The 24,359-nt window shown below is 41.9% G+C and overlaps 1 protein-coding gene across 6 annotated transcripts; it reads left to right on the forward strand.

Annotated features, from left to right (window-relative positions):
- Window positions 1–164: 164 nt before the first annotated feature.
- LOC135549648 (pyruvate dehydrogenase (acetyl-transferring) kinase isozyme 2, mitochondrial-like) lies at window positions 165–21,995 on the forward strand. Of its 6 annotated transcripts, XM_064979813.1 has the most exons (12): window positions 165–230; window positions 358–611; window positions 1,331–1,472; window positions 8,280–8,351; window positions 8,839–9,023; window positions 10,882–10,971; window positions 11,573–11,650; window positions 12,829–12,905; window positions 13,008–13,106; window positions 13,402–13,515; window positions 15,610–15,723; window positions 16,872–21,995. In XM_064979813.1, the coding sequence occupies exons 2-12, from the start codon at window positions 497–499 to the stop codon at window positions 17,013–17,015; spliced, it is 1,230 nt and encodes a 409-aa protein (XP_064835885.1). In that variant the 5' UTR covers window positions 165–230; window positions 358–496; the 3' UTR covers window positions 17,016–21,995. The 6 variants fall into 6 exon arrangements, 3 of the variants coding, with proteins under 3 accessions (XP_064835885.1, XP_064835886.1, XP_064835887.1); XR_010456996.1 differs by lacking the exons at window positions 13,402–13,515; window positions 16,872–21,995 and adding an exon at window positions 14,968–15,080 and having other exon boundaries at window positions 177–611; window positions 15,610–15,704; XR_010456998.1 differs by lacking the exons at window positions 12,829–12,905; window positions 13,402–13,515; window positions 15,610–15,723; window positions 16,872–21,995 and adding an exon at window positions 14,968–15,056 and having other exon boundaries at window positions 177–611.
- Window positions 21,996–24,359: the final 2,364 nt, after the last annotated feature.

The raw sequence follows: 24,359 nt of genomic DNA on the forward strand, positions 1-24,359 counted from the left end.
TAATATCATAATTAATACGTAAATTGGGGATTTGATGGTTTTCTGTTCGCAAATGCTTATTTATTTCTGAGATGCGTTGGGGAAATTATTTAAGATCAAAACCGATCAAATCCCGCCCCAAAACTAGCGTGGTGCTCTTTCATTGGTCAAAGCCAATGCCAATCAAATCCAAAAACGTAAACAATATAGAGGTCGGTCTTGGGAGGAGCGTTCGTGATTTCTGAAATATTGTAAGTAGTTTATTGAACGTTTATGAGATGAAAATACATTGGGCACTGTTCGGGAAATGTATTGTGCTTCATTGTAAATGGTTTTGAATATGTCAATTTAACGCCTTTAATTGCCCTTGGTGGCTAGCATTGGTCAACTAGCTAACGTTAGCAAGCTTCTTCAACGTCTGCAAGACTGGAGCTTGCTGCTGATGACAAGAAAGGGCACCCTGGCCTGACACAACAATCCGACTGTCTCGGGACTTCAATTTAAATTTGTTGCAACCATGAAGTTCACGCAATTTCTGCTAAGGAACAGCTCCATACCTAAACAAGCACTAGTGGATCGGTTTTCCAAGTTCTCACCCTCGCCGCTGTCAATGAAACAATTCATAGACTTTGGTAAGTTTTCATCCCTGTCCTGTCAATAACACGGCTAAACAATAATACCGTCCACGTTTATTCTGAATCCATAGAACAACAAGTACCACTGGTTGCATTTATCAAAGTAGCTAGAATGTTTGTTGTGGTGCATTCACTGCTGTCACTGACCAGTGTACTGTACAGTATGTGCTCCCTGATCACAGATGAACTCTCTGCTGAAGCTTTGATTAGCATTCTTCCAGCTCTATTCTTCCTTATCATGTTACTGCTGTAAAAGGATGTAGCTGACTAACCAGACTTGGATTCCCATTGTATTTCACTTCTATACTGACGCCTGAAATTAGAGGATGACTGCAGTACAGTAGTTCAAAATGTACATACTTTGAAATTGTATCAAACCCCTAATGATGGGATGGTTTGGATTAAAGCAGGGAGAAATAAATACCCGATTCATGCTTTACTCTTAGATGGCACTTGACCCATGTTCTTGGGTGAAAACATGACATAATACAGCTGCCAAAACAAATCATTTCAAGATCTTGACATTGTCTTAAACATTTACACAACAGTATATGTACTGGATGACCTCTTGTCTTGTGATATCTCTGGGACTGAAATGGGGAGGGACTACCTGAACTGGTCCAATGAGAAACTAACGCTTGTTTTCCATTGCATAACATTTTGTTACGGTATACCCCCAATTAGTACAACGCAGATGTGTTGTCATGTGACTACAGGCTCGGCCAATGCCTGTGAGAAGACGTCCTTTGTGTTCCTTCGTCAGGAGCTTCCTGTCCGGCTGGCCAACATCATGAAGGAGATTGACTTCCTCCCTGACAAGCTTCTCAGCACCCCTTCACTACAGTTACTACAGAGCTGGTACAGTAACGTTATACCACCCCTTCACTACAGTTACTACAGAGCTGGTACAGTAACGTTATACCACCCCTCACTACAGTTACTACAGAGCTGGTACAGTAACGTTATACCACCCCTCACTACAGTTACTACAGAGCTGGTACAGTAACGTTATACCACCCCTCACTACAGTTACTACAGAGCAGGTACAGTAACGTTATACCACCCCTCACTACAGTTACTACAGAGCTGGTACAGTAACGTTATACCACCCCTCACTACAGTTACTACAGAGCAGGTACAGTAACGTTATACCACCCCTCACTACAGTTACTACAGAGCAGGTACAGTAACGTTATACCACCCCTCACTACAGTTACTACAGAGCTGGTACATTAACGTTATACCACCCTTCACTACAGTTACTACAGAGCAGGTACAGTAACGTTATACCACCCCTCACTACAGTTACTACAGAGCAGGTACAGTGACGTTATAACACCCCTCACTACAGTTACTACAGAGCAGGTACAGTAACGTTATACCACCCCTCACTACAGTTACTACAGAGCAGGTACAGTAACGTTATACCACCCCTCACTACAGTTACTACAGAGCAGGTACAGTAACGTTATACCACCCCTCACTACAGTTACTACAGAGCTGGTACAGTAACGTTATACCACCCCTCACTACAGTTACTACAGAGCTGGTACAGTAACGTTATACCACCCCTCACTACAGTTACTACAGAGCAGGTACAGTAACGTTATACCACCCCTCACTACAGTTACTACAGAGCTGGTACATTAACGTTATACCACCCTTCACTACAGTTACTACAGAGCAGGTACAGTAACGTTATACCACCCCTCACTACAGTTACTACAGAGCAGGTACAGTGACGTTATAACACCCCTCACTACAGTTACTACAGAGCAGGTACAGTAACGTTATACCACCCCTCACTACAGTTACTACAGAGCAGGTACAGTAACGTTATACCACCCCTCACTACAGTTACTACAGAGCAGGTACAGTGACGTTATACCACCCCTCACTACAGTTACTACAGAGCAGGTACAGTGACGTTATTACACCCCTCACTACAGTTACTACAGAGTAGGTACATTAGCTATTATATTCTACAAGTGTCTGGAACTCTATTGGAGGGATAGGACACCATTTTTCCAAGATAAATCTCATAATTTGGTGTTTTGTTGACGGTGGTGGAGAAAGCTGTCTCAGGCGCCACTCCAGAATCTCCCATAAGTGTTCAGTTGGGTTGAGATCTGACTGAGACAGCCATGTCATATGGTTTACATCATTTTCATGCTTATCAAACTATTCAGTGCCCTATGGCCTGCCCAGCATTTTTATACATGACCCTAAGCATGATGGGATGTTAATTGCTTTATTAATTCAGGAACCACACCTGTGTGGAAGCACCTGCTTTCAATATACTTTGTGTCGCTCATGTCCGTTATCTGTAGATCTGGGACCAGTCTAGGTTACCTTGGAGTTGAGCTGCAGGCTAGAAATTAAGATGGTATGTTGTTGATGTTCACTGTTGTTTGTTGTGCCAGAGGAAATGGTTCGCTCTGTTGAAGTATTCATCAGCTAGCTAGACTCCTTTCACCTCACCTTTGTTGATATTGATTATTGAACTTGATCATTGCTCTGCCAGTGATTGAATTGGACTTAAATAGGTGCCGGTACCCATTTTGGGTGACGCTACAGTTTTTATTTAGGTGAAGTAACTCCACAATACTTTTGAGCTAATATTCTTTAAGTGGTGCAGGAACTCAAGCTGTAGAACATTTGAGGTTCCGGTGAGCTCCTTCCCAATTCAAGCACTACTCTCTGCGCTAGTCTGAAATATATATGATAAATGCCTTATCTTGAACAACCATATACTGTTGGTGATATTGCCTATTCCAACAGACTCTGTAGGATGTTATTATCCTAGCACACCAGCATGTAGACTACCTTACTGAACTACTCCGGCCCAGTGAGAGGTATGAGTGCATAGCCTGCAGCCTACAAGGCAGGGTGCCAGCTGTCTGTGTCTCAGATCTCTGTCTGTCAGGTAGGCTGCACATGTGTACAAAGAGACAATGTGGCCTGGAACATTGTCATGTATCATCACAGTGGAACAGGGGGCCATGTGAGACAGGGTCATCAGAAGTGTAGCCGCCATGAAAAATGGCATGCTCTGCCCTCCTTTTCCTATAGTCCACGAACATCTCCTTTGTCTTGATCACATTGAGGGAGAGGTTGTTGTCCTGGCCTTACAGTGCCAGGTTTCTGACCTCCTCCCAATAGGCTGTTGCATCGCTGTCAGTGATAAGGCCTACCACCGTTGTGTCGTCAGCAAACTTAATGATGGTGTTGGAGTCGTGCTTGGCCACGCAGTCATGGGTGAACAGGGAGTACAGAAGGGGACTAAGCACCGACCCCTGAGGGGCCCCCGTGTTGAGGATCAGCGTGGCAGATGTCTTGTTGCCTACCCTTACCACCTGGGGGGAAGCCTGTCGGGAAGTCCAGGATCCAGTTGCACAGTGAGGTATTTTGTCCCAGGGTCCCGAGCTTAGTGATGAGCTTTGAGGGCACTATGGTGTTGAACGCTGAGCTGTAGTCAATGAACAGCATTCTCACGTAGGTGTTCCTTTTGTCCAGGTGGGAAAGGGTTTTGTGGAGTGCAATAGAGATTGCGTCATCTGTGGATAAGTTGGGGCAGTATGCAAATTGGAGTGGGTCTAGATTTTCTGGGATGATGGACAATGTGCATCTTGTCTGTATTAGTGAGTGAGTGACAGTCAGAGGGATTTGTCATTTGGAAAAACAACATACTTTCCCAAAATAAATGGTGCTAGTGATATCTATGATATGTTACTTCACCATTTTCGAGAAATTAATTTGTCTATTTCCTAGATGGGTAAAATCATCAGATAACTACTATGTAATGGCATGTCAGTTGAACCTCTGAAATAGGGCAATAACTTATTGTTAGTAGAGGTCGACCGATTAATCGGAATGGACGATTAATTAGGGCCGAATTCAAGTTTTCATAACAATCAGAAATCGGTATTTTTGGACACCGACTTGGCCGATTTTTATTTATTTATTATTATTTTTCACCTTTTATTTAATCTTTAATTAACTAGGCAGGTCAGTTATTTTCAATGATGGCCTAGGAACGGTGGGTTAACTGCCTCGTTCAGGGGCAGAACGACAGATTTTTCCCTTGTCAGCTCGGGGATTCAATCTTGCAACCTTACAGTTAACTAGTCCATCTCTCTAACCACCTGATTACATTGCACTCCACGAGGAGCCTGCCTGTTACGTGAATGCAGTAAGAAGCCACGGTAAGTTGCTAGCAAGCATTAAACTTCTTATAAAAAACAATCAATCAATCATAATCACTAGTTAACTACATATGGTTGATGATATTACTAGTTTATCTAGCGTATCCTGCGTTGCATATAATCGATGCAGTGCGTATCGTTGCTCCAATGTGTACCTAACCATAAACATCAATGCCTTTCTTAAAATCAATACACAGAAGTATATATTTTTAAACCTGCATATTTAGCTAAAAGAAATCCAGGTTAGCAGGCAATATTAACCTTGTGTCACTTCTCTTGTGTTCATTGCACGCAGAGTCAGTGAATATGCAACAGTTTGGGCCGCCTAATTTGCCAGAATTTTACGTAATTATGACTTAACATTGAAGGTTGTGCAATGTAACAGGAATATTTAGACTTATGGATGCCACCCGTTAGATAAAATACAGAACGGTTCCGTATTTCACTGAAAGAATAAACGTCTTGTTTTCAAGATGATAGTTTCTGGATTCAACCATATTAATGACCTAAAGCTCATATTTCTGTGTGTTATTGTGTTATAACTAATTCTATGATTTGATAGAGCTGTCTGACTGAGCGGTGGTAGGCAGTAGCAGGCTTGTAAGCATTCATTCAAACAGCACTTTTGTGTGTTTTACCAGTAGCTCTTCGTTGTGCTTCAAGCATTGTGCTGTTTATGACTTCAAACCTATCAACTCTCGAGATTAGGCTGGTGTAACCAATGTGAAATGGCTAGCTAGTTAGCGGGGTGCGTGCTAATAGCGTTTCAAACGTCACTCGCTCTGAGACTTGGAGTGGTTGTTCCCCTTGCTCTGCATGGGTAATGTTGCTTCAAGGGTGGCTGTTGTCGATGTGTTCCTGGTTCGAGCCGAGGTAGGAGCGAGGAGAGGGACGGAAGTTATACTGTTACACTGGCAATACTAAAGTTTAATGAAATACAAATGGTATAGAGAGAAATAGTCCTAGAATTCCTATAATAACTACAACCTAAAAGTTCTTACCTGGGAATATTGAAGACTCATGTTAAAAGGAACCACCAGCTTTCATATTTTCTCATGTTCTGAGAAAGGCACTTTCTTACAACATTAGCTTTTTTACATGGCACATATTGCACTTTTACTTTTCTCTCCAACACTTTGTTTTTGCATTATTTAAACCAAATTGAACATGTTTCATTGTTTATTTGAGGCTAAGTTGATTTTATTGATGTATTATATTAAGTTAAAATAAATGTTCATTCAGTATTGTTGTAATTGTCATTATTGCAAATAAACAAAAACAATCGGCCGATTTAATGAGTATCGGCTTTTTTGGTCCTCCAATAATCGGTATCGGTATCAGCGTTGAAAAATCGTAATCGGTCTACCTCTAAATGTTAGTCCCAAATTGCACCCTATTCCCTACATAGTGCACTACTTTTGACCATTGCCTTATGGGCCCTTGTCAAAAGTAGTGCACTATATTGGGAATAGGGTAACATTTGGGACACTACCGCTGTGATAGATGACCAGTACAGAACCATACTGTATGTGCCAACGTTATTGGCAATGTCGTGGTACGGCAGATATTTATAAACTGGGTCTAAATGTAGCTGTCTACATCATCGCTACTCTACTGAGGCTATTTTCATATCCAGGCTGTGGCTTTTTCCATCAACGATATTGATTTGGCGTTTATTTCGCTTGGGTAGTGGTGACTGGCATCAACAAATGTTACAGGTAAACTTTGTAATTCAAGATAGTTAGCCTAATGTATCTGTTAAAGTATGTAGCCAATGCAACAGCTGTGTTAGTAGAGTGGGAGGGTTCAAGGTCAATTAATTGGTGGACAGAAGGTTTGAAAACAGTCAGCCACTCTGATCTCTCACCTACCTTCCTGACTATCTGCAAGTCACTGAAGTCAGTACAATTTAACTTACAGCTTCACAGCCTCTTAACCAGGCCTTAATCGTGACTCCTCTGACCAAACTAGTAGGCTGATAAGTAGGCTACTAAAATGCTTACTGGTTTAACTTAGGAGGCCTTCTTTCACTAGGTCAGAAATATTTAGGGTTTGCTGTACAGAGAGAATATTCAGGTTTTGAGAGGATGAAAATTGTGAGGAATGTTTTTACATCGGAGGGAACATGATGGCCCAAATGGCACCCTATTCCCTATTTAGTGCACTACTTTTTACCAGGGCCCATATGGCTCTTGTCAAAGTAGTGCACTATATAGGGAATAGGCCTAGTCTGCGTGTCCCAAATGGCACCCTATCTCCAGTCACAAGTAGCCCTAGTTATTATAGCATGTATAAACACACCCTGTGGTTTCCATGGTCACTACAAGAGAGTCAGAGGCCGTTCCCAAATAGAATTCTGAGATTTCCAATAGTGGAACGCCAGGAGTCAGCGAGGAACGGAACAGTCCAAAGTGATTAGCTGAAGGAAAGAAGTGCCCTGGTTTTTGGCTTCTATTGGCCACATTCTCAGGGCAGAATTCATTGAAGACCTTTATTTTGGCCTCACTTTGAAAGAAGCTTTAGAAGTTTAATGAAGCATTAATATAACCTTTATTATGCTTGTAGATACTTCAGAAATCATTCATTTATAAGAAAATGTCTTGCTACACTTCCAAGCACATTTCTTATAAATGCTTAATGAATGCTCTATCAAATCAAATGTATTTATAAAGCTCTTTTTACATCAGATGTCACAAAGTGCTTATACAGAAACCCATCCTTAAACCCCAAACAGCAAGCAATGCAGATGTAGAAGCACGGTGGCTAGGAAAAACTCCCTAGAAAGGCAGGAACTTAGGAAGAAACCTAGAGAGGAACTGAGGGGTGGCCAGTCCTCTTCTGACTGTGCCGGGTGGAGATTATAAGAGGACATGGCCATTAAGGCCAGATTGTTCTTCAAGATGTACAAATGTTCATAGATGACCAGTAGCGTCAAATAATAATCACTGGTTGTAGAGGGTGCAGCAATTCAATACCTCAGGAATAAATGTCAGTTGGCTTTTCATAGCCAAACATTCAGAGGTCGTGACAGCAGGTGCGGTAGAGAGAGAGAGTTAAACAGCAGGTCTGGGACAAGGTAGCACGTCCGGTGAACAGGTCAGGGTTCCATAGCCGCAGGCAGAACCGTTGAAACTGGAGCAGCAGCATGACCAGGTGGACTGGGGACAGCCAGGAGTCATCAGGCCAGGTAGTCCTGAGGCATGGTCCTAGGGCTCAGGTCCTCCGCAGAGAAGGAAGAGGGAGATAGAGGAAGCATACATAAATTCACACAGGTCACCAGGTAAGAAAGGAGAATTGCCCCAGATATAACAAACTGACCCTAGCCCCCCAGCACATAGACTATTGCAACATAGATACTGGAGGCTGCTTTAAGAATACGCTGTATGAATGCCCTATAATGCCTGATGTATTAGTGTTTCCCTGTGTAAACTAACCAGTCTTCTGTGTTGTATTCCTACAGGTATGCAACAAGTCTGATGGAGATAGTGGGCTTCCTGGAGAAAGAGCCCGATGATAAAAAGATCCTGAAGAAGTAAGTCAATTACACACAGTCACATCCAGCAGATCGGTAGTAGCCTAGTCTTGCTACTGTTCAGCACGTCTCATTAGATAACTGAGTCATAGTTCATTCAGGAAAGGAAAGATAGTCTTTCTTTAAGCTCAGCCCATTAATAGCTACTTCCTTTAACTGAGTAATAGATTGATTATTATCTGTAATCTTAATCTGGAATGGACGTGATCTGATGGATAAACACTTCAACCATAACTCTGGCTCTACTGTATACAGAATAGAATGATTTACAGGCTTTTGCAAAAAATGGTTTTGAGTTGGTAGCAACCTTGCAGGTGTTAGTGAATGACTGGATGAACGGATGGCTGGATGATGAATGAATGAAGTTTGACATCTATCCACCCAGCTACGTATCTTAGGTTCCTTTCATGGTAGCGTGTTGGAATGTGCTGAGTTGTGAACCTAAGACCCAGCCTTAAAACCCCTTTCCTGTCCTGTCTCCCCTCAGGTTCACTGAGACGCTGGTGAACATCAGGAACCGCCACAACAACGTGGTTACCACCATGGCACAGGGAGTGGTGGAGTACAAGGATGCCTTTGGCTCCGACCCTGTGACCAATCAGAACGTCCAGTACTTCTTGGATCGCTTCTACATGAGCCGCATCTCCACACGCATGATCATGAACCAGCACTGTCAGTATACAATACTAAATATACACTGAGGGTACCAAGCATTTGGAACATCTCCCTAATATTGAGTTGCACCCCCCCCTTTTGCCCTCAGAACAGCTTCAATTAGCTGAGGTATGTACTCTACAAGGTGTTGAAAGCCTTCCACAGGGATGCTGACTCCAATATGTCAAGTTGTCTGGATGGCCTTTGGGTGGTGGATTATCTTGATACACACGGGAAACTGTTGAGTGTGAAAAACCCAGCAGTGTTGATGTTCTTGACACACTCATAACCGGTGCGCCAGGCATACCCCATTCAAAGGCACTTAAATCTTTTGTCTTGCCCATTCACCCTCTGAATGGCACACATATGCAATCCATGTCTCAATTGTCTCAAGGCTTAAGAGTCCTCCTTTAACCTGTCTCCTCCCCTTCACCTACACTGATTGAAGTGGATTTATCAAGTGACATCAATAAGGGATCATAGCTTTCACCTGATCAGTCTTAGTCATGGAAAGAGCAGGTGTAATGTTTTGTACACTCAGTGTATACCATACTACTATAATAATATATTAAAATACAGTGCATTCGTAAAATATTCAGACCCCTTGACTTTTTACGTTACAGCCTTGTTCTAAAATGGGTTAAATTGTTTTTTCCCCTCGTAAATCTACACACAATACCACATAATTCCAAAGCAAAAACAGGTTTTTAGAAATAAAAAAATAATGAAATATCACATTTACTTAATTATTCAGACCCTTTACTCAGCGATTACAGCCTTGAGTCTTCCTGGCACGCCTGTATTTGGGGAGTTTCTCCCATTCTTCTCTGCAGATCCTCTGTCAGGTTGGATGGGGACCATCACTGCACTGGGTTCAAGTCCGGGCTCTGGCTGGGCCACTCAAAGACATTCAGAGACTTGTCCCGAAGCCAATCCTGTGTTGACTTGGCTGTGTGCTTAGGGTTGTTGTCTTGGGTCCTGAGCGCTCTGGAGCAGGTTTTCATCAAGTATCTTTCTCTATGTTGCTCTGTTAATCTTTTCCTCGATCTTGGCTAGTCTCCTAGTCCCTGCTGCTGAAAAACATCCCCACAGCATGATGCTGCCACCACCATGCCTCACCGTAGGGATGGTGCCAGGTTTCCTTCGACCTCAACTGTGTCTGTCTTTCCAAATCATGTCACATCAATTGAATTTAGCACAGGTGGACTCCAAACAAGTTGTAGAAACATCTCAAGGATGATCAATGGAAACAGGATGCACCTGAGCTCAATTTCGAGTCTCATAGCAAAGGGTCTCAATACTTATTGTAACGTGGTAATGTTGAACCCAAGAACAGAGAATGAACCAGACTAGGAAACGGCGACCTGAGAAAACGTAAAGATTTTACTTGGAAAAAATAAACAGAACAATACAGGAAACTCAAAAACCAAAACAATAAACACTAGTACTCAATCTACACGGGGGAGACATACAAGAAACTAAATCCATGAGCTAACAAAAGGGAACAGAAAACACCTCTCTTAAAGGGGAAGCAATAATGAAATAAAAAGAAACACCTGGGTAACAAACAAAGTCTCTAGGGGCGTCTCTGCTGCCCTCTGGTACCCGGAGGAACCATGACACTTATGCAATGCATTTGTTTTCGCTTTGTCATTATGGGGTATTTATTTAGATTTTTTTATTTTATATATATATATATTTTTTTTTAAAGCAATTTTAGAATAAGTCTGTAACCTAACAAAATGTGGATAATGTGAAGGGGTCTGGATACTTTCCGTATGCACTGTATACCATACTCAAAAGTACCATTGTGACGTGTTTTTGAATCGGCATCCAGGTGTGGTTATTACCACATGAGTTTCATGTACCTATTCAGCTCTCATCTTTGATGGAAGCGCCAACCCTGCCCATCCCAAGCACATTGGCACCATCGACCCTGACTGCGACGTGACGGAGGTGGTAAAAGGTGCTGTCCCTCATCAGCTACAACATGCCACACAAACACACACTATACTTAGTCCCTAGATAACAAGCTTGATTTACAGGAGTAATCTCACCATCTTTCTCACTGCTACAGTAGGTGGTTGTGAACATGTCTGAACATGTCATCCTAGAAGTCGTTTGAGCTGACATCAAAATAACATAATTCACGATTAGTGTAGGCCGGCTCTGGCCCAACCCATCAGTTTCTGTGACCAATCAGAACGGTTTGAAGAAGAAGCAACAAAGGAGGGAGGCAAATCCAGACTCCTCTTGGAGAGGAAAAATGTTAGTGGGCGTGGCGTTGGGCCAGAGCGATGTGGATTGGTAGCCAGGCAACCTTTTCACCTTGAGATCTGCACAGAATATAAATTCTCCTGTAATTTTAAACACAGTAGAAGATGTGTGTAAACGTAATAATTTTTGGATACAGAGAGACGGTTCTCCACCTGGCCCTGTTGCTACATGTCATTTTGTCTAGTTTATTCTTCTACTTTTGTAACGGTTATTACATTTAGTTGTTATGGTAACTAGATTGAATGTCAGTGTACTCCAGTCCTAGTCTTGTTTTGTCTGTCTGTTCCCAGATGCCTTTGATAGCTCCAAGATGCTCTGTGAACAGTACTACCTGACCTCGCCAGAGATTGACCTCACACAAGTCAACGGTAAATCACATTCTATACAGGGTTACAGACCTTGGTTCAGGTCGTATTTGTTTCCCTTCAAATACTTTAGCTGCTCTTGATTGAGCTTGCCTGGCTCAATTGATCCAATAGAATAGTCCCAGAAGTATAAACCAGCCCAGCTGGCACTGCTGATGGGCTCAATCAAATGCACAAAGTATTTGAAATCTTTGAACCACAGGCAGCCATGTCTACAGAGAACCATTCATTCATACATGTCAGTTACATAGAAGTCAATAAGTATTGAATATATACCTGTGTATCGCCCCTGTGTAGGTTATATGTGTCACATGAACAGGATAATAGCCAATAGCACCACTTCAAAAGTCTAACCATGACAAATAATCATATTTGCCTAAACTAGATCAAATCCAGATGTCATTTGGTGCCCAAACATACATCCCAGCCATAAAATAGCATCACCTACATCTAATACATTACATTGGGGTGTTGAACAGTCACATTAGAATTAATGATTCATCATAGCTTGCCTTTGGTCAATGTGCACCAAATCAATCCCCACCAGTTTATCTGTCTCCAGTCAGCAGCAGTGGAACAGAACAGCAACAAGACCCTTGCTACATGCTCAGTCTTGTCGTCGGGCAGATTTCTCTCAGGGAAGAGTTCAAGTCCAACTCTTAATAATAAACCTCAGTTCACCCAAATTCAGCTATTTAATAGTCACCATGTTAAATGAGCCATAAAAAAGGAAAACAAGGTCTGTTCATGGGCTTGGTTGGTAGTAGCCTTGTCCCCAGGGCCCAGTTTTTCCAAGTTATCTGTCTGGATTTACCCTATCGAATAGGATTCAATGCATAAAAATAGAATGAATAGAAGGAGCAAATTGTTGACTTGAATGGGGACTCCCATTATATTTATATGCATTGATTCCTATCCGATATAGACGATAACTTTTTACAAACTGGGCCCTGGCTATCAGAAGTGGCTGGTAACGAGATTAGGTTGGCAAGAAGAGTAAATTCTGAATTTGATAGTGGTTATTGAGTTGAGTTGTGCATGTTATGCATTTGCAATAAGATGTGAAAGTTGCTTTTGGTTTCTAGTAACTTCTATTCTCAGTTGTGTATGTTATACATTTTCAATAAGTCTAAGTCATGTTTGCTTTGGAGTCATTTGGAGTAATGCTCAGTGTTCCTCAGCCAAAGGTCCTGACCAGCCTCTTCGTATTGTCTATGTTCCTTCCCATCTCTACCACATGCTGTTTGAGCTCTTCAAGGTACACCAAACATGTCCTTACTATGTCACTTTTATTTATATGACCTCAATTTGATTCATATTACTTTGTCATTTTCTCAAGCAATGGTTGTTTTGTTTCCAGAACGCCATGAGAGCAACAGTGGAGACTCATGAAATGGCCCTGCATCTCCCACCGGTCAAAGTCCGAGTCTCACTGGGCAGTGAGGACCTAACAATCAAGGTAAACAAAGGCTCAGAGAGTATTAACCATCCACCATCACAATGAGACATGACACATTACATTCCCAGCATACAAAAGGTAGTGCATCCACATCCTTCCACACATGCAGGTTGGAAATAATACCATGGGACATAGACGCCTAGTGTGTACAGTTGAATGTGTATATTTGTCTATGAGTACGTACAGTATTACTATAGATTTCCTCCTAGGTCCTAATATGATATTTGGGGAGACAACAGGAAGATCGGCTGGAACCGAGAGTGGATCAGATCTGTAACGTTGTTGTTGTTTCTAGATATCAGATCGAGGAGGCGGAGTTCCCCTGAGGAAGATAGAGCGTTTGTTCAGTTACATGTACTCCACCGCCCCCAGCCCCGTCGATATTGACAACAGCCGCAATGCACCACTGGTAACACCCTGTCCTGGTGCCATTTAAACTATATAGTTGAATAGTGCATTCGGAAAGTATTCAGAGCTTGACTTTTTCCACATTTTGTTACGTTACAGGCTTATTCTAAAATGTGTTAAATAATTTTTTCCGTCATCAATCTACACGTAATACCCACTTAAACAACATCCATCTGATGCATCTGAATGTGGGAAGACTCATCATGGAGCTACGCATGGAGCTTGTGATAGAGTCCAGTCCTCATAACCAAGCTTACTACTCCACTCTGTGGTCCATCAACGCATTTTTTAATGTATTTTTTATTTAACCTTTATTTAACCAGGTAGGCTAGTTGAGAACAAGTTCTCATTTACAACTGCGACCTGGCCAAGATGAAGCAAAGCAGTGCGACACAAACAACAACACAGAGTTACACATGGAATACACATACACACAGTCATATAACCTAACCTACCACTCCAGACCCTTTACTCAGTACTTTGTTGAAGCACCTTTGGCAGTGATTACAGCCTCGAGTCGTCTTGGGTATGACGCTATGAGCTTGGCACACCTGTATTTGGGGATTTTCTCCCATTCTTTTCTGCAGATCCTCTCAAGCTCTGCCAGGTTGGATGGGGAGTATCGCTTTACAGCTATTTTCAGGCCACTCAAGGACATTCAGAGACTTGTCCCGAAACAGATCCTACATTGTCTTCGCCCCAGTCTGATGTCCCGAGCGCTGTGGAGCAGGTTTTCATCAAGGATCTCTCTCTACTTTGCTTCATTCATCTTTCTCTTGATCCTGACTAGTATCCCAGTCCCTGTTGCTGAGAAATATCTCCAAAGCATGATGCTGCCACCACCATGCTTCACCGTAGGGATGGTGTCAAATTTCCTCCAGATGTGACACTTGGTATTCAGGCCAAAGAGTTCAATCTTGGTTTCATCAGACCAGAAAATCTTGTTTCTCATGGCCTGAGGTGGCTTTTGTAAAACTCCAAGCGGGCTGTCATGTACCTTTTACTGAGGAGTGGCTTCCGTATGGCAACTACCATAAAGGCCTGATTGTTGGAGTGCTACAGAGCTGGTTGTCCTTCTGGAAGGTTCTCCCATCTCCACAGAGGAACTCTGGAGCTCTGTCAGAGTGACTATCAGGCTCTTGGTCACCTCTCTGATTGCTCAGTTTGGCCGGGCGGTTAGCTCTAGGAAGAGTCTTGGTGGTTCCAAACTTCTTCCATTTAAGAATGATAGAGACCACTGTGTTCTTGCGGACCTTCAATCCTGCAGAAATGTTTTGGTACTCTTCCCCAGATCTGTGCCTAGACACAATCCTGTCTCGGAGCTCTACGGACAATTCCTTCGATCTCATTGCTTCCTTTTTGCTCTGACATGCACTTTCACGTATGCGACCTTATATAGACAGACAGGTGTTTGCCTTTCCAAATCATGTCCAATCAATTGAATTTACCACAGGTGAACTCCAATCAAGTTGTAGAAACATCTCAAGGATGATCAATGGAAACAGGAAGCACCGGAGCTCAATTTCGAGTCTCATAGCAAAGGGTCTGAATACTTATGTAAATAAGGTATTTATGTTTTTTATTTCAAAAAACCTGTTTTCGCTTTGTCATTATTATTGTGTGTAGATTGATGAGTACATTTATTTATTTAATCCATTTTAGAATAAGGCTGTAACGTAACAAAATGTGTAGGGGAAGGGGTCTGAATACTTTCCGAATGCACTGTATACAATGTATACTATATAATGTATACAATTAACCTAAACTACTGGCAGTGTAGTTTAACAGACTGTATAACTTGATTTAAGCCTATGACTTTGGCAGTTTGGTCACATGTTAGTGAGACATTTATTTTTCAATTGAATCAAGCGCCTGCTGTTTATTTTATCTCAGCTAAAATGTCTATACTGACTAAAATGTCATCTGTGAGCCAACAGTAGTGAACACGGTTGTAAATAATCAGAATTACAAACTGGACTGGACTGTTCATTCATTGCCCTGGGTTAAAAGTGTAACTGAGTTCTTGTCTACTACTGTACTGTGATTGTTCAGAGTGAGTTTAACTCTTTGTGTCCCTGGCTCTGGTTCTCTGTAGGCTGGTTTTGGCTACGGTCTTCCCATCTCCCGTCTCTATGCCAAGTACTTCCAGGGAGACCTGCAGCTCTACTCCATGGAGGGATATGGGACGTCAGCTGTCATCTACCTGAAGGTAACACTTCTACGCATGGAAATTATTAGTTTAACAGTCTTAACTTGTTGTCTTGTTCTACATCTAAACAATGATGGTGTTTTTGAAGTATGTAGGTTCATTTTCAATATTGGTTCACGTGCAACAGTATGGCTCCATGTCATCTACAAGACCCTGCTAGGTAAAGTCCCCCTTATCTCAGCTCACTGGTCACCATAGCATCTCCCACCTGTAGCACACGCTCCAGCAGGTATATCTCTCTCGTCACCCCCAAAACCAATTCTTTCTTTGGCCGCCTCTCCTTCCAGTTCTCTGCTGCCAATGACTGGAATGAACTACAAAAAGCACTGAAACTGGAAACACTTATCTCCCTCACTAGCTTTAAGCACCAACTGTCAGAGCAGCTCACAGATTACTGCACCTGTACATAGCCCACCTATATTTTAGCCCAAACAACTACCTCTTTGCCTACTGTATTTAATTAATTTTGCTCCTTTGCACCCCATTATTTTTATTTCTACTTTGCACATTCTTCCATTGCAAATCTACCATTCCAATGTTTTACTTGCTATATTGTATTTACTTTGCCACCATGGCCTTTTTTTGCCTTTAACTCCCTTATCTCACCTCATTTGCTCACATCGTATATAGACTTGTTTATACTGTATTATTGACTGTATGTTTGTTTTATTCCATGTGTAACTCTGTGTCGTTGTATGTGTCGAACTGCTTTGCTTTATCTTGGCCAGGTCGCAATTGTAAATGAGAACTTGTTCTCAACTTGCCTACCTGGTTAAATAAAGGGGAAATAAATAAATAAATAAAAATGGCTCACAGAGTTATAATGTAAGCTCACTCTGTCCTATTCATTCAAAACATACCGTTATGTTAAACATGGTTACCTAGTACGCAATGCTCATGTAATTCCATTACCCACTTAAATAACTTCCACCTGATGCATCTGAATGTGGGTCGTGATGGAAGTCTCCTCATGTGACCAGCTTGTGATAGAGCCATATCCTCATCATCTAACTTACCACTCCACTCTGTGCTCCATTACCAGGCCTTGTACTTATATAACCTAACCTACCACTTCACTCTGTGCTCCATTAACATGCCTTGTACTTATATAACCTAACCTACCACTTCACTCTGTGCTCCATTAACAGGCCTTGTCCTCAGAGTCTGTGGAAAGACTTCCTGTTTACAACCAGTCAGCCATAAGGCATTACCAGACGAGCAATGAGGCAGATGACTGGTGCATGCCCAGCAAGGATCCCAAGAAGCTGGGGAAGTATGAGAAGAGAAGTTAACCAACCAGACGGAGAGAGAGAGCTCAGATAACATGAAGAGTGGAGGAGCAGGAGGAAAGAAAGAAGAAGAGGAGGATGACTGAAAGGAGGAATGGAATGATGATTCATAATCAGAAACTGACAGAAGGTACCCAGTTGTACTGTGTGTGTGTGAGATATCTGGATTCTACGCAATGGAGATTCTCATCCAGCACTTGAAGTGGAAAAACACATTCAGGTTGGAGGCGTTTCAATGGCAATACCAGGATCTCTATTCAAAACAAGGATCTCTATTCAAAACCAAGATATCTATTCAATACCAGGATCTCTATTCATTACCAGGATCTCTATTCAATACCAGGATCTCTATTCAATAAGTGACTTTGAATGTTAGTCAGAAACAGGGCCATAAACTACTCACAATCACATCTCACCTTTTGGTTTCATTTAGCCACATGTTTCAGGCATTCATTTCACTCACTTATTTAATTTATTAAACGCCTGAATTTGGTTATACAGTGATATAAGCAGCAGGGTAGCCTAGTGGTTAGAGCGTTCATATCCCTGAGCTGACAAGGTGTTCATTCTGCCCCTGAACAGGCAGTTAACCCACTGTTCCTAGGCCGTCATTGAAAATAAGAAATAAGAATTTGTTCTTAACTGACTTGCCTAGTTAAATAAAGGTTAAATTAATAAATAAAAAGCTGCACTATCACAGTAGTATTGTCTGTGATACTACATTTTAGATTGTGTATCTAGTGTTCTCTAAACTCTTCACTTATGGCTACAGTATGCAGCTAGAACACTGAGCTCCATAGACGCAGGTAGATATAGTGTGTCAGTCAGAGACATGTCAAGGCCATGCTGTCAGTCGATGGGTTTTCTCTGGTTACCCTTCTACTACAGGATGTTCTATGGGTACATAGTGGTCAACAAATGTTATTTTCAACATACTATGTAGACTCCATATAGTTTCAACTCTGAGCATTTCACCTTTTTGAATTTAGAGGAATCAACTGTAAATCTTGGTGACTCATTTTTTTGTTCCACCCTCACTTGTTGAATAAGACAAGAGCTCAAACAAAGGTCATTCATTCAAGGTTTCCGATATTGAAGACATTGAGGTATCTAGTACATTTACTCTAAACCAAGTCCAACTGAGTTTAAGTATAAGTTATGTGAATATTGAGATATATTTTCTATCATACTGTTATATTTTTCAATGACTAAAACGATTGCATTTTAGAGGCCGGCTAGGTCTTTTATACATTAAGTATTTATTGAATAACGTTGTGTGCCAGAGAGCAAAATGGGGGTATTATCACATTTCTGAGATTAGTGACACGGTAAGACTGAGTTGAATCAAATGTTTGACTGGTGCCCAGTGTGGGTATTCTTTGATGTGGGCAGTCATTACAACATTTCATTTCCTGGTATACACTAAATAGTCACTATTATTACACTCCTTAGTCTTTTATGTGATTTCTTATTGCTATGTACACTTACTAACATTTAATCCAATAACAGCTAAGTATTTGTAACTAGTCAATATTTGTATGTGCATTGAAACAAAAACAAAAAAACACTGAAGTGCCAACTTTTATTTCTCTCTTTCTGTTTTTTTAACATGTATGGTTTTAAATCACACGATCTCGGGATGTTGAAGGCATTTCATATTTTTCAAAGTATCACCGTAAGTGCTGTGATGTCATATTAAACCGACCTGGGAGGAGCTATCTATCAATGGAAGTTGCTGATTGGACCTCACATGGTGGGCGGAGTCCTAATTTAAGATTATTGCACATAATTTATTATTGTTGCCGTGAATAGATGATTTACCAATATACATTATTTGGGTTATGGGCAACCATCTAATGTCAGGATTTCTGTCTAATTGAATTCTAACTGAATAACAATAGTGGTTATCTGCTTATTTTAAGCATCTTTAGGTTGTTCAATAAAATGCAGCTCTTTATGTAGTTCTCACTCTGCCTTTTGTCCCTCTGCCAGTGCCTTCAGAAAGTATTCATACCCCGTATTCCACATTTTGTTGAGTTACAGCCTGCATTCAAAATGTATTAAATAAATAAAACATCTCACCCATCTACACACAATACCCCATGATAACAGTGAAAATATGTTTGTAGAAAGTTTAGCAAATGTATTTAAAATGAAATACAGGAAAATCCCATTTACATAGGTATACACACCCATGTTTCAATACATTGTAGAAGCACATTTGGCGGCGATTTCAGCTTTGAGTCGTCTTGGGTATGTCTGTATAAGCTTTGAGTCGTCTTGGGTATGTCTGTATCAGCTTTGAGTCGTCTTGGGTATGTCTGTATCAGCTTTGAGTCGTCTTGGGTATGTCTGTATAAGCTTTGAGTCGTCTTGGGTATGTCTGTATCAGCTTTGAGTCGTCTTGGGTATGTCTGTATAAGTTTTGAGTCGTCTTGGGTATGTCTGTATCAGCTTTGAGTCGTCTTGGGTATGTCTGTATCAGCTTTGAGTCGTCTTGGGTATGTCTGTATCAGCTTTGAGTCGTCTTGGGTATGTCTGTATCAGCTTTGAGTCGTCTTGGGTATGTCTGTATAAGCTTTGAGTCGTCTTGGGTATGTCTGTATAAGCTTTGAGTCGTCTTGGGTATGTCTGTATCAGCTTTGAGTCGTCTTGGGTATGTCTGTATCAGCTTTGAGTCGTCTTGGGTATGTCTGTATCAGCTTTGAGTCGTCTTGGGTATGTCTGTATAAGCTTTGAGTCGTCTTGGGTATGTCTGTATCAGCTTTGAGTCGTCTTGGGTATGTCTGTATCAGCTTTGCACATCTGGATTTGGGGATTTTCTCCCATTCTTCCTTACAGATTTTCTCAAACTCTGTTAAGTTAGATGGGGAAAGGCGGTGAACAGAAATCTTCAAGTCTTTCAAAAGATTTTCAATAGGATTCAAGTCTGGGCTTTGGCTGGCCCACTCAAGGACTTTCACATTCTTGTTCTGAAGCCATTGCAGCGTTGCTTTGGCTGTATGCTTGAGGTCGTTGTCCTGTTGGTACGTTAATCTTCGCCCCGGTCTGTTTGCACTCTGAAGCAGGTTCTTAATGATTTGACTGTATTTGGCTCCATTCATTGTTCCCTGTATATCCTTAAGTCTCCCAGTCCCTGCCACTGAAAAGCATCCCCCATCGCATGATGCTGCCACCACCACCATGCTTCACAATAGGGATGGCTTTCTTTTACACATAGCACTTTGCATTCAGGCCAAATAATAAATGTGTCTCATCAGACCACATCATCCTTCAGCCTTATGACCTGTCTTTCACGTGCTGTCGTATGCCTTTTTCTCAGGAGTGGCTGCCGTCTGGCCACTCTCCCATAAAGCCCAGCTTGGTGAAGTGCTGTAGGGACTTTTGTCCTGGTGGCAGGGTCTCCCATCACAGCCATTGAACTCTGAAGTGCTGTCTGACCAAGGTCCTTCTTGCCCAGTTGATCAGTTTGGTCAGCTCTAGTCTAGATGGAAAGAAATATGGAACTATTTCCCAATGATGGAGACCACTGTGCTCTTGGAAACTTTCAACACTCTAGAAATTGTTTTATACCCGTCACCAGATATACAGTGAGCTTCATTTTGTTGTTCTGGCTCTGTGCAGACTGTCAGGTTTAATTTGAAGGTATTTTGATCTACATGGTGAACCGTCCCATATTCATAGCATGCAATGACTACATCAAGCTCTACAAACTGGCTGGATGCATTTGCTATTTGTTTTAGTTGTTTGATTATCTTGTGCCCATTGGAAAATAATGGTAAATGTATTGTGTCATGTTGGAGTCCCTTTTATTTTAAATAAGAATAGAATGTGTTTCTAAACATCCTACCGTGTTTTACCTCCCCTGATATTGTAATGGTGAAAGGTTAGCATGTGTTGGGGGTATGATATTTGTGCATGCTTGGAATATGGGACCAAATACTAAGCTTTTGACTACACAAGTGAATTTGTCCCAATTATTTTGGTCCCTTAGAATTGGGGGAACATGTACAAAAAGTGATGTAATTTCTAAACGCTTCACCCTATGGATGAAAATACGCTCAAATTACAGTCGGCACTTTAACCTCCATAGTCATTGTATCATTTCAAATCCAAAGTGCTGGAGTACAGAGCCAAAAGCACAAATATTTTATTATCTCAATACTTTGTTTTTAGGCATACAGTAAGCTCAATCTCAGCGATCGTACAGTTCCTTGGACTTCATGGTATAGTTTCTGCTCTGACATGCCCTGTCAACTGTGGGACTTATATAGACAGGTGTGTTTCTTTCTAAATCATGTCCAAACAAATGGATTGGCCACAGGTGGACTCCAATCAAGTTGTAGTGACATCTCAAGGATGATGGAAGGACATTTGGATGCACCTGAGCTCAATCTGGAGTGTGTGCAAAGGGGTGTGAATACTTAAGTAAATTTGATATTTCTATATTTCATTTTCAATAAATTTCCAAAAATGTATAAAAACATGTTTTTATTTCATCATTATGGGGTATTGTGTGTAGATGAATGAGAAACATATTTTTTATTCATTTTCAATTCAGCCTGTAACAACAATGTGGAATAAGTCAAGGGGTGTGAATACTTTCTGAATGCGCTGTATGTGCCTGCAGTGCTTCCATTTAGAAGCCTTTGCAAGTGCTTCAGCTTCAGTCAAAGTGATTATGGTAACAATTTCTATCTACTAACTACAGTATTGATTCACTCCTGTATACATTTGTTTTTTAGATTAGTTTTTCATTAAAAAAGGACCAGATTTTTAAGGGTTGATGATCAATGTTTTCACTCATCGCTATTATTTGATCCTATCATGTTGTCAAGGCCGATTTGTTACAAACTGAATCAGAGGGGAAGGTTCTGACAGTACAGTCAAGTTTACCATGTGGATAACTGTTACCATGTAAAGAACTACCAACTGTCACAACTACCATCGCTGAACACAGCATAATAAAACGCATTTAAAACACTTTCACCAGTTATTATTGGACTAACCCCTGTTCTGACAGTTCTGTAACTAACCCTGTCTCCTCTTACTGACAGTCAGTAGTGAACTTGACCTCTGGTATCCGGACCAAGCCTGCATCCTAAAGGCCTCTCCAGTGCTGTACTGCCAGTCTACCCGCTTCCCATGTGTGTCTGAGAGTGTTGACAACACACACAAACCTTTTGCTTACATTTCAGACTGCAATCAGTTGATCTAAACTTAGCAAAAAAAGAAACATCCTCTCACTGTCAACTGTGTTTATTTTCAGAAAACTTGTTTAAATATTTGTACATACGATTCAACAACTGAGACATAAACTGAACAAGTTCCACAGACATGTGACTAACAAAAATGGAATAATGTGTCCCTGGGGGGGGAATCAAAAGTAACAGCTGCATTAAGTACATGTGCATCTCCTCCTCTTGGACTGCACCAGATTTGCCAGTTCTTGCTGTGAGATGTTACCCACTCTTCCACCAAGGCACCTGCAAGTTCCCGGACATTTCTGGGGGGAAAGGCCCTAGCCCTCACCCTCCGATCCAACAGATCCCTGACGTGCTCAGGGCTCTTTCCTGTCCATGGCATAACACTGACATTCCTGTCTTGCAGGAAATCATGCACAGAACAAGCAGTATGGCTGTTGGCATTGTCATGCTGGAGGGTCATGTCAGGATGAGCCTGCAGGAAGGGTACCACATGAGGGAGGAGGATGTCTTCCCTGTATCTCTCAGCGTTGAGATTGCCTAAAATGACAAGCTCAGTCCGATGATGCTGTGACACACCACCCCAGACCATGACGGACCCTCCACCTCCAAATCAATCCCACTCCAGAGTACAGGCCTCGGTGTAACGCTCATTCCATGCCTCCTTGCAGCATGCCTAAGCCACATTCACGCAAATGAGCAGAGACCCGCACACTGCTCTTGATAGTATCACTGCTCTTGCTTGTACTGTATCACTGCTCTTGCTCGTATCACGGATCTTGCTAGTATCACTGCTCTTGCTAGTACTGTATCACTGCTGTTGCTAGTTTCACGGCTCTTGCTAGTCCACCCATATCCGTTCAATGCGATGTCTACATAAGGGTGTAAATTATAAACATTCACAAAAGCTCTGATGAAGGTATTGAGGCCAATATGTAAAGCTTAATAAAGAGCAGTGGTACTAGCAAGAGCAGTAGGTTTCACATTTTTCTCATGTTATTCAACTGTTACCATGCACCTGCAACAAAGATAGATAGCTCAGATGTGCAAGTGCCTTTTGAATTTTAAATATAGGTAACTTAACAGTTTTATATCATAACATTTTGACCTGAAAGCTTTTGGACATCAGAGCAACGTCAAGGGAATGCTATTTGAGTCAGAAAAATATATTCCTATGATATGTAAGATATAGACCACCTTGGAGAAAGCCTATCCAACTGACTATTGAAACAAGACTTAAAAATAACTGATATTGGCATAAGATGGAGGGAGTGTTTGAACATAAAGATGAGGGCTATGGTAGTGGTGAGGGCTATGGTAGTGGTGAGGACTATGGTAGTGGTGAGGGCTATGGTAGTGGTGAGGGCTATGGTAGTGGTGAGGACTATGGTAGTGGTGAGGGCTATGGTAGTGGTGAGGACTAATGTAGTGGTGAGGACTATGGTGAGGACTATGGTAGAGGTGAGGGCTATGGTAGTGGTGAGGGCTATGGTAGTGGTGAGGGCTATGATAGTGGTGAGGGCTATGGTAGTGGTGAGGGCTATGGTAGTGGTGAGGACTGAGTGGTGAGGACTATGGTAGTGGTGAGGACTATGGTAGTGGTGAGGGCTAATGTAGTGGTGAGGACTATGATAGTGGTGAGGACTGGTGGTGAGGACTATGGTAGTGGTGAGGTCTATGGTAGTGGTGAGGACTATGATAGTGGTGAGGGCTATGGTAGTGGTGAGGGCTATGGTAGTGGTGAGGGCTATATGGTAGTGGTTAGGGCTATGGTAGTGGTGAGGGCTATGGTAGTGGTGAGGTCTATGGTAGTAGTGAGGACTATGGTAGTGGTGAGGACTAATGTAGTGGTGAGGGCTATGGTAGTGATGAGGACTGGTGAGGGCTATGGTAGTGGTGAGGACTATGATAGTGGTGAGGGCTATGATAGTGGTGAGGGCTATGGTAGTGGTGAGGGCTATGGTAGTAGTGAAGACTATGGTAGTAGTGAGGACTATGGTAGTGGTGAGGACTATGTAGTGGTGAGGGCGATGGTAGTGGTGAGGACTGTGAGGGCTATGGTAGTGGTGAGGACTATGATAGTGGTGAGGGCTATGGTAGTGGTGAGGACTATGATAGTGGTGAGGGCTATGGTAGTGGTGAG

Source organism: Oncorhynchus masou, chromosome 12 (assembly GCF_036934945.1).
Source record: "Oncorhynchus masou masou isolate Uvic2021 chromosome 12, UVic_Omas_1.1, whole genome shotgun sequence".
Classification (NCBI taxonomy): domain Eukaryota; kingdom Metazoa; phylum Chordata; class Actinopteri; order Salmoniformes; family Salmonidae; genus Oncorhynchus; species Oncorhynchus masou.

Bases quoted from the DNA above. Each gene is read 5' to 3' on its own strand.
- LOC135549648 (XM_064979813.1), top strand. From the start codon at position 497: ATGAAGTTCACGCAATTTCTGCTAAGGAACAGCTCCATACCTAAACAA. The intron at 12,906-13,007 runs GTACACCAAACA...TTTTGTTTCCAG, and splicing joins TGCTGTTTGAGCTCTTCAAG to AACGCCATGAGAGCAACAGT. The intron at 13,107-13,401 runs GTAAACAAAGGC...TGTTGTTTCTAG, and splicing joins GTGAGGACCTAACAATCAAG to ATATCAGATCGAGGAGGCGG.